Source organism: Paramisgurnus dabryanus, chromosome 5 (genome assembly GCF_030506205.2).
Source record: "Paramisgurnus dabryanus chromosome 5, PD_genome_1.1, whole genome shotgun sequence".
NCBI lineage: Eukaryota > Metazoa > Chordata > Actinopteri > Cypriniformes > Cobitidae > Paramisgurnus > Paramisgurnus dabryanus.
Window position 1 is genome coordinate 32,997,849 of NC_133341.1, and position 11,167 is coordinate 33,009,015.

The 11,167-nt window shown below is 34.9% G+C and overlaps 1 protein-coding gene across 1 annotated transcript; it reads right to left on the bottom strand.

Moving 5' to 3' along the window:
- Window positions 1-505: 505 nt before the first annotated feature.
- LOC135732812 (asialoglycoprotein receptor 1-like) lies at window positions 506-4,064 on the bottom strand. The gene is made up of 8 exons (XM_065251161.2): window positions 3,573-4,064; window positions 3,173-3,259; window positions 2,940-3,032; window positions 2,584-2,682; window positions 1,720-1,782; window positions 1,362-1,516; window positions 1,129-1,235; window positions 506-745 (listed from the first exon to the last, which is right to left on the bottom strand). Exons 1-8 carry the CDS (start codon window positions 3,652-3,654, stop codon window positions 604-606), a joined length of 828 nt encoding a protein of 275 aa, XP_065107233.1. The 5' UTR covers window positions 3,655-4,064; the 3' UTR covers window positions 506-603.
- Between the last annotated feature and the right edge of the window lie 7,103 nt (window positions 4,065-11,167).

Genomic DNA, 11,167 nt, shown 5'->3' on the forward strand with positions numbered 1-11,167 from the left:
AAATAAAACTCTGTCTGACGGTGGTGACATTGGCCTCATTATTCCAAAATGTATACCACTCAAGTCAAGGGCTTCTTGCTTAAACTTTATGTAAATATTTGGTCCCAAAAATAACAATCCTGAGCACTGTGATGAACAAATATCAAATCATAACTTCCTAAAAATACATAAAACCTGACAGAAAAGACAGAAAACCTGACGGTGGTGACATCTGACGGTGGTGACAAAAACCTAATATAGATAAAATATACAAACAAATAAACGTGAATCTTGAAGATTACATATTGGGTTATAGAGAAATAAACAGACCTACAATACAGTTTTAAAAATGTTTCCGAATAATCTTGTATTCTGAACCCTCAGTATCGAGAAAACCCCCTCAGACACTCAAGGGCTACATGTACAATGAGACAGAATTAATTCATTACCTGAATTCTTATATTTAAACATTGTTTTATTTTCTCAAAAAAAAAAAATAAAAAAAAATAACAAAGGTTCAGGGTAACCTGAGGACTTTTGATTTTGCTTTCAACTACAAAACTGATGTCCTGAAGTATTCATTTCAGATCATCTTGCCGTATTTCAGTTACTTTAGGTTTAGTTTTACACTTTGCAAATGCAGTTATATTTTGAAGAGCAGTGGGCATCATTTAATGTATGCCTATACGTTATATGGCCACAGTCTTCTCCCCCCTCTCCCAGTCCGTGTTCTTTCCAGTCATCCGGCTGTCCTTCACCCCAACGACTGCAAAAAGATCATGAAAACATCTTTCACTACACAGACTTGCATCTTATTAACAGAAACAAAACTATAATGGTAATTAAACTAATATCAATAATAAACCAAATGCACATTTAAAAAAACCCTGAATTTATGACATACAATTATAATATAGTGCCATCTTCAGGCCAATGTTTACCAAACGTGGTATAAGATGTGAGAGACACTTAATCACATTGTCCTAAAGGCAGGGCCCTATGAAATCCATTATTTTTTCCCAAATTCCATTTTATTAATCTTAAATTCTGTTTTCCGTTTTAATTTTTTCTGGAATCAGATTTTAGCAAAAGAATATCTTATCAACAGAAAACATTAAAAGAATACAATTTAGTGACCCATCCCCTTACTTTTTATCCGTGTAAGGAGTGTCGTCTGTCCATCTCCACTGCCCTGTGGTCTGATCCGTCAGACCAATCCAGTGAGGGACTGTTCCGGTTGTACCTGTCAAAAATCCCTAGAGAGAGAAAAAACTATGAGAGAGAAACACACATAAAAACAATAAAGGGTGTGTGTGTTTGTGTGTATGTGTGTGCGTGAATTTGCGTGTGTGTGCGTGTGTGCGTGCGTGTGTTTTTCTTACCCATTCGTCGTCGCTCCCATCGAGTTTCAGTAGCGATGCTCCCTGTTTTTTACAGTAATCTCGTGCCTCCATCCAGTTGAATGTGTTACTGGAGAACAGATAACAGCTGCTTCCATACTGGATCCAGCCAGATTTACAGTTACATACCGGTTTATCTGCAGAGAAAGACAAGAGACATGCAGATATGAGAAATAAAACACAGAGGAGATATCTTGTTTTAGCTTTATCGGGGTATGTCATGAGCCTAATAAATAAACAAGGGTTTAGATTGTGTTGTCATATTATTTAAGGAAATTCTCATTTTCTAACTAATAATCAAACATTTCTGTTTAAATTCCCACCCCGGCCTGACACATACCTGAAGATGATTTGGTGTTAATCTGGGCTTTCAGTTCATTCAGTCTGCTTATGAGTTTCTCATCTGAAAACAAAACTGAATAATCAGCTCTTTTCAAACTACTAAAAAATATTAAAAATGTATTATTGTTTTTGAACATGTTTGTACCTGACATTTCATATAAACAGCATTTGTCAGAGAAATGAACCTAACCATCTTGTCCATTAATCATGAAGACATGCATTGTAAAAAATGTTGCTGTAGTTATACAGCTGTTTGCCAGTAACTTACTGTAGATTTATATTGATGTTATTTACTGCCAACAATTTGTTCAAAGTTAAATTAACATAAAACATTAACAAGTCTTAATATTTACAGAATAAAACTATAAAATAACAGACTTATGCAAAGCATTCTGGCAACCAGAAATCCTCATTGACCTTTTGTTTTTTTCATTCAGATTTCATTTTGCGTTCAGTTTTAGTTTTATTCTGTAAAGATAAAGACTTGTTAATGTTTAATGTTCATTTAACTTTGAACAAACTGTTGCCAGTAAATAACATCAATATAAATCTACAGTAAGTTACTGGCAAACAGCTAATTTCTAAAGAAAATTTTTACATGTCTTTTAAAAATGATTTTGTGCATATTATTAGGTCAGACTTGCATTTGGACTTAGATTATAGAGATATTATTATATAATAGTGTGCAATTGTCTTCAATAAGTCTTGAGAGCCCAATGGATGATTTGGCTTTCTGAGCCCCTATGTGACCTTCTCTTAAATAATTAGTTATTACAAGGTTGTTTTTAACCAATAAATTGGCCAATAATCAGTGTAGCACATTTATGTATTATGAAGAAAAAGTAAAAGAGTAAACTCTTACCGAGTCTTCTCAGATCTTGTTTGGATGTGAGTGAACTCAATGATGATCCAAGATTGTTCATCAACCTTTCAATATCAGACAACCTCTTTTCTGGACTTCCTTAAAAATACAAATTAGGTTTTTTTTATTAATAAAACATTTCACACAGCTTATTGAGTTTTTAAAATGGATAAATGCTTGTTTTTTAGTTCACAATATATTTATCAACATAATTAATCTTAATACATCACTTACTGTTCTCATAATAATGTAAATCGTCTTTGGGTAAAATTGTTTTTAAATTAATCTTTTATTCAAATTCGCTTCAGAACAATTTGTTTAAAACAGTCAGAAAAGAAAGATCTAAAGATACTAACCATTGGTCACTGGATCAGTGGATTTGTTCAAATATAAATTCAGACTGGACACTGAATTCTCCACCTTAGTAACCTTCTTAACCAGGTCACCACCTGACAAAATAATGTACAATTTGTAATTGCTTAACTAATTGTACTACAAGGTTTGAGTAACTGAAGATGTTTACTATTTTTTTTAGACTCTGCTATATGTTTTATATTAAGCAGATATATATATTGCGTGATCCACTTACAAATGACAAATAATATTGCCATGGAAATCACCATGCCAACCGTTCCCAGAAGCATAAGGATACCCATCCGCCTGCCACATGGACCATCTATAGAGAATAGCATAACATCAGAGAAATCATTTTATTTATGCAAAAAATTCTATTTCTTATTTGCATTTTATCACTATAAAGTAATATGACAAATAATTATTAAAAAAGTTGACAATTGCAAATTAAATAATAGCGAAAAATTATAGCTTCAAGATCAGAAATGACCCTTTACTTCTGTAATATTTTGGAAACAGCACATTTATTTGGCACATTTACTTGACAAAGCAAAAATGTCAGGAACAGATTTTTATAATATTATTTAAATTATTCTGGAACTACTTAGTATTTAGTATATGAATAATAAATATACCTTTCTGAGCTCTTGAGCGTTCATAATCCATCTCCGTTTTCAAAATTTCTTCAGAACCTTCGTTTTTGTTAAAATGCATCATAGCATCAAACAAATGTTCAGAGTTTTTCTAGTGATGATCTCTCTTAAATATTGATGGACCTTACACGTCACACTATGACCCTGGATAGCTGTATTTCAGGGCACTTCAGTTTAAAGCTAACACATCATTTTCAGTTCCCTCAAGAATATGTATTTGCACAATAAACCATAAATGCTGTAGAGACTTTTAGGTGTCACAGGAATACTGGAATTAAAAAAGAAACAATCAAGCTTTTTCTGTAGTTGCTGCTATAAGCTGTGGGACAGTTTACCTCAGTACATCACTGTATACTTCCAGCTCATTTGAGTGATACTGTGTATATCACTGTACTGTTTTGGTATTTTTATCTCGACTCTCTTTTTTTCCTTCTTTTTTCTTTTCTTGTAGTTTATTTGATTTTGTTGTTAAGCACTTTGGATCAACTACAGTTGTGTTAAATTTGTGCTCTATAAATAAAAGACTTGACAACCATTACTGATCACCATTTGCCATTCCTACAGTCCAAATACTGTATTCACATTGATTGACGGGTAAATTTACGCAATTTAAAATTCTCAACCGGATACTTGACCCCTGTTTTGTATCAATCTATCCTCTTGGACCCCCGACCCCTGCCAAAACCCTGTTTTCTATCCCTCTGAAAGGGGCTGTTTACAAAATGTTTTCAACCAAAGGTTTTTATGTGTTTTGGCTGCTCGTTTACACAACAGCAGCTAAAAACGCAAACTAGAAATTACACATTAATGCAAGATTAATTGAGTCCGACAAAAATTATAAATTTTTTCAAATATTTGACAACTAAACTTACAGTTGTATTTTAATTGTTTTCAGATTCACACTAAATGGTAAATGGACTGCATTTATATATATTTTTCCAGATTAGTGTAAATTCTGTTACTGTCAAACCCTGTTAGCAAGATAGAGTAAGATTGTTGACAGTCATGTGTGTGTGTGTGTGTGTGTGTGTGTGTGTGTGTGTGTGTGTGTGTGTGTGTGTGTGTGTGTGTGTGTGTGTGTGTGTGTGCGCGTGTGTGTGTGTGTGCGTGTGTGCGTGTGTGCGTGTGTGTGTGTGTGCGTGTGTGCGTGTGTGCGTGTGTGCGTGTGTGTGTGTGTGTGTGTGTGTGTGCATGACTGCCAGTTCTGTTACATACGGTCAACACGGTTACTCTGGTAAAAGAGTTTAACAGTTACAGAATTGACACAGACAAATTCGGACAACAGGAAATCTGGATTTTCCGCTATACAGGACACTTTTTACAGAAAATATATTGGGTAACACTTTACTTAAAGGGGTGGGATTAATTTAACATGACACCTTTATAATCATGACATGACTCATGTTTATGACAACTGTCATTAGGTGTCATTTGCTCAGCTATGTCATTGCAAAGATGACATTGTTTGAGATGTCTTAGTTATGACAACTTGACATAAACCAATACATCATAACTTATGATAACTTGACATTACCAACACAACATAGCTCGACATACAGTAGCAGAATAATTATCAAGCTTAAGAAACTACCTAGCTTTATGGGCTAACATTACACAGGGCCGGCGTCAAGGGGGGGCATTCGCGGGCAGTGCCCCCCCCCAAACAGGTTGTTGTGCCCCCCTACAAAGTTTTTTATTAATTTAATATATATCAAGAAATAATTAAAATAAATTAAACATTGAATGTTTCATGACTTGTAATGTAACGTAAATGAGGAAAATATAGTTGATATATGTTTTCTTTTATTAAAATAGACCAGTTTCTCTGATTGGATGTATTGCCGCATCTCACCCGTCTTACGTCTTTAGCATATTTGTGACTTGATACTAGCAACGTGTTTTTTCGCGGCATTTTATGGATCGTGTAAAATATGGATATTAGAACATTTAGAATGAACCAGCACCGCCTGCTTCATCTTCATGCAAACACAGACTGGCTCAAACTCAGAGATTAGAGGTCGAGGTGGAATTTACAAATCTACAGGACACTGTTTTAAGGAAGTTTAATGTTCGTACACGCCGTCTTCAGCTATTTTAAAGGTAAGTTAGCGTTGTTTTAAATTACGTAAGCTTAAATGTGAAGTGTGGCTATAGACCGTTAAAAGCATAACGACGTGATTATGGTAAAGTGGCTTTTTTCAAGCTAGGACGCGGTGTGCGCTGCGCTATGAAACCCATTCATTTCAATGGCTTGTGCCGCGTGAGGGCGGTTTGTTGTTGCGTCTAGCAAAGCGCGAGCGCTCAGCTTGCACTCACGGTCGAAGTTCAATAGTTTGCGCATAGTTTGTGTTCTTTTGCACTTTATACGGGAAATGAGCTGTACCAGTTGTATGAGTGTGTGCTTGCACTGTATTTGTTGTTTTAATGTCTTGTTTTTGCAAGTTGCTATTGCATGCCCTCCCTGTTGGAAGCCAAATGCCCCCCTGTTAGTTATGGTCTGGCGCCGGCTCTGACATTACATTAAACTTTTGTAATGTTACAAAACATTCCATGTGGTTGGTTTTGACATTGGCTGTCATGGCCATTATAATTGTGTCATGAATATTTTTCTGACCATTTTTTACCAGTGGTACAAATTGAATTTGTCATTAAGTGTTAATACTATGTCAAATAATTATAAATACCTTAACAAAATGCAACAGACACGTCAAAAGATTATATTTAACTGTATGTATATATGTGCCAATAAAAAACTGACCACTAACAGAACTTGTTATTCCTCACACAGAGAATTCTGAAATTTTCTGACAAAGAAGATAAAACTAACAAAACATTTAATTTATAAAATTTTCATTAATTAATTTAATTTAATTAACTGTTTTTGCAGTGATATGGACCTAACGCTGCATGGCTTAATCCCCCATTGTACTGTTTTAATTTCAGGTGAATCAGTCTCCAAATGCAATAAAATATAATTTTATAAATTTTAATTATTATTATTATTATTATTATTATTATTGGATGATTGATTTTATTTATCTAACACTTCATGAATATTCATGACGCTGTTATACAACAAACTGTGACAGAGTATTAACACTTAATGACAAGTTAAATTTGTATCCCTGTAGTTGAGGTCAAGAAAAATATTTATGATGCTGTTAAAACTATTTGACGGAATATTAACACTTTAAGACATTTTAATCCCCGGTAAAATATGGTCAGAAAAATATTCATGACATAATTATAATGGCCTCATGACAGCCAATGTCAAAACCAACCACATGACCCATAAAGCGATGTAGTTTCTTAAGTTTGATCATTAATCTGTCAAGTTATGTTGTAATGTTAAAGCAACACTATGTTGTTTTTTTACCTTTAAATAATGTCTCTAAAATTATTTCAGTGATAGAACAACTTTTAACTGGACAAATTGTACTGTTGCTGCAACCTGAGCAGCCTCCTAGCTGCTACAAGCACACTCTGAAAGTGGCGGTGGTGGGTAGGAAACACTGCTCCGCCCCTCTCCCTGCCTGCAGAAGAGGGTCTGATACCAGACACTGTTGCGCTTTTCAACCACATGGGGGAGCTGCAAGTCATTTTTACATGGAAACTACATAGTGTTGCTTTAAGTTGTCATGACAAAGACATCTCAAACAATGTCATCTTTGTATTTAAAAATACATAATTGAGCAAATGACACTTAATGACAGTTGTCATAAACGTGCATAAACATCATGTCATGATTATGAAAGTGTCATGTTAGTCTTATGCACACACCTTCAATTAAAGTGGTTATGTATACAGTTTTGGCCTGTGACATCATCATTCTGACCCATTACAAGAAAAGTTATTAAAATAATTACAAATAAACATTTTTATAAAGCAGAAAAAATATTGACTATAGACACCAAATGTACCTGTAACTGTATAATAAATGATCATATTAATGACCCATCTGATAGGAGGTGTGGCAACCTTAATTGTGACGAGCTTACAAAATTTACAAAGTTAGGGTAGTGAAAGTAATTTATATGAAATGTAAAATGAACAGAAACTGTTTTCTAAGCAAGATTACATACAGGGTTATAGAGAAATATAGAGAACCATTCAGCAATTTAACTTAAAATGAAGATATTATAAACATGAAAGTCTATAATTTAAGTATTGCACCATCCTGAATCCTTAATATCAAGACGATAAATCCCTTCAGGGCTTAATAGTTAAACCACATATATCACAGTTTATATCAATTATTATTTGTATTTTCATTTGAATCTTTTTATGAGTTATTCATTAATTGTTAATCTTAATTTTAGCATTTACTTATATATATTTTTAATCAAAGTTGAAAGTAACATTAGTTAATGCACCATGAACGAACATGAATAACTGTACTGACATAAGCAAGAAATGATAATATGTTATATAATATGTAAATGAATAATATGAACACTGAACAAGCAACTGTCAAACTCGTGTACAATTCGAACAGGATGCCTGTTATCATAGTGAAAGATGTAAATTTAATGACTGTAACTTTATCAACAAAGCATTATTTTACAATGGAGTCAGCGCTAAGGCGTTTTTTCATGATTTGCATTTTTCACATTCGCCGTTGCATGTTGACATCTATAAACACATTTATGTGAAATGTGCGCAGCTGTTGTAAAGGGAGATATGAAGCAGTTTGCCGACTTCTCCATTGAGTTTACATAAACACATTGACAAAGAGTGAGTATGTGACAAAGACAACTAGTTGTCCTGCATGATTCACTTTACACCCAAGGCTTCTCTGTAAATGCAGTGACTGCAGTTATTCCCTCCCTGACCTGTGAGTTAACCTGACCTGAGACTTTACTTACAGCACATGATGTTTCTTGTGTCTGTGCAATTTCTGTCAAGGCAAACAAACCTGCACAAATTTTGTCAATCCGACTGAATTTAATCTGATTGCAGGTTATGACAGTTTACATGTACCCTAAACATTGCAATCTGATTAAAATGTACATTGTAGGGGTGAGCGGGGCACAAACTAACACAGGGTTAATTGAAACCTGACTACTTTACATATTTATACAGTGCAGAGCAATCTGTGCTTTTGGTCTTTTTCTCTTATTGTCAGAAGATCTCCTGTGAATTTATGAAAAGTTTTGATGTGTTTTGGTTAAGATTTTGAACAAAGTGGCATGACAGTAAATTTCTTACGTTTTTTTTTATTTCTGAGTTTGGTGTGTAAGTCACCAAATCTAACCTTATATTATTTTAATCACTGTCTTGTTACCTAAAACATAACAGCATTTTGAAACATGTCAGCAACTCCTTGTAACTGATAGCTGGGAACGAAAACATTTTTACACAGCGGGGGTTAATTAGTTAACACAGTGTTACAATTAAACCTCAGGTATACAATGATAATGAAATGAAAACAATGTAATGTTTGATGTTTAAAATAGTTTTCAAAATAATAGCAGTGTACTTATAAAAGTGTAAAAAAACTACGTTTATGTGTATTTAAATGTATTGAAAACATTACACATTCAATTGCAAATCAAAGCATACATAAAATTGTATGTCTGTCTTGTTCTTTTAAAAGTAAGCAAAGAAATTGAATATTAAGCTGTTCAAAAATAGCAGTGTCAACATTTTTTTCTGTAGACACTTAAAACTGAAGAAATTTCTTAAGATAGCTTCACTTTAAAACAAGGGGTCTCCTTCCTTGTTCTATGAAGTCCCTCCTTCAGAAATACGTAATGAGTTGTATAGTTGGTTTAGTGTGTTGTGATTCGATAGCAGCTTAGCTTAGCTTAGCCTGAGCCGTTTGAGCTTAGCTGGCGACTGACGTATTCCTGTGGGTGGAGTTTAGTCAAACACTTTTATATTGACGTCCAGGGACGTGCACAGGGGGGTTGCTCAGGTTGCCCGGGCAACTGCCCATATGCCCTTCTCGACTCAAGTTGCCCTTCCGAGGTGGAAAAAAATTAATTGTACTTTTACTTCGTTTACACTATGCAGCATTCCTTCGTTACTGTATTTTAATTAATTACGAAATTTGTATTTTATTTTTAAATTGCTATCTTGTGTTTCTGGCGCATTCGCGAATTAATGACTCGTTTGAGTCGATTCCTTACAAAGGGTTGCAAATAAACGAGTCTTTTGAGTCGATTCTTTACAAAGCGAATGGGCCAAACGTTTAAAATTGGTTCGCGAATCAGTTTGAATGAATTGTTCAGATCGCTGCAAAAACCGAATCGTCCAGAGCCGGCGCCAGACCATAACTAACAGGGGGGCACTCGGCTTCCAATGGGGGGCACGCAATAGCAACAATAACTTGCAAAAACAAGACATTAAAACAACAAATACAGTGCAAGCACACACTCAAATAACTGGTACAGACTGTCAGCTCATTTCCCGTATAAAGTGCAAAAGAACACAAACTATGCGCAAAACTATTGAACTTCGACCGCGGCGTGAGCACAAATTGAGCTCCGCTGCGCTTGTGCTCGATGCAACAACAAACTGCCCTCGCGCGGCGCAAGCCATTGAAATGAGCACGCATCCTAGCTTTAAAAAAGCCGCTTTACCATAATCACGTCGTAATGCTGTTAACGGTCTATAGCCATACTTCACATTTAAGCTTACGTAATTTAAAACATCGCTAACTTACCTTTGAAATAGCTGAAGACGGCGTGTAAGAACATTAAACTTCCTTAAAACAGTGTCCTGTAGATTTGTAAATTCCACCTCGACCTCTAATCTCTGAGTTTGAGCCATTCTGTGTTTGCATGAAGATGAAGCAGGCGGTGCTGGTTCCTTCTAAATGTTCTAATATCCATATTTTACACAATCCATAAAATGCAGCGAAAAAACACGTTGCTAGTATCAAGTCACAAATATGCTAAAGACGTAAGACGGGTCAGACGCGGCAATACATCCAATCAGAGAAACTGGTCTATTTTAATTAAAGAAAACATATATCAACTATATTTTCCTCATTTGATTACATTACAAGTCATGAAACATTCAATGTTTAATTTATTTTAATTATTCTTGATATATATTAAAGTAATAAAAAACTTTGTAGGGGGGCACAACAACCTGTTCGGGGGGGGCACTGCCCGTGAATGCCCCCCCTTGACGCCGGCCCTGGAATCGTCCGAAGCTGTTTTACTCGTAACCCATGTAGAAACACGCAGAATATAACCAGTGTTGGGTGATGTGGAAATTAATTTACCAATCTTTTAACTAAAAGCAAAACTTCACACATGTACCCGCCATTACATACACGCGATCGTCCGTCGTCAGACACGCGTGCAACCTCCAGAAGCATTGTAGCACAGATTGAAGAAAATCCATCGATGATTGACGTCTGATTCGCTGTATACTGTACTATATGATGTAAGTGATTCTCACAAAACACACGTGACATGACAATGTAAGAAAACATGAGTTTTGTCTAAATCATTTTTATGTAAGTGTAAACTGTCAATGTCCAGACCATAGGAGATTTCTATTTTATACATAGTGAATGCAAAACTGTTATCAGTTTACTTGATATTTGCTTGAATACATTATAC

Bases quoted from the DNA above. Each gene is read 5' to 3' on its own strand.
- LOC135732812 (XM_065251161.2), bottom strand. From the start codon at position 3,654: ATGATGCATTTTAACAAAAACGAAGGTTCTGAAGAAATTTTGAAAACG. The intron at 3,260-3,572 runs GTATATTTATTA...TATTCTCTATAG, and splicing joins ACGCTCAAGAGCTCAGAAAG to ATGGTCCATGTGGCAGGCGG. The intron at 1,517-1,719 runs GTATGTGTCAGG...CTTTCTCTGCAG, and splicing joins TAACACCAAATCATCTTCAG to ATAAACCGGTATGTAACTGT.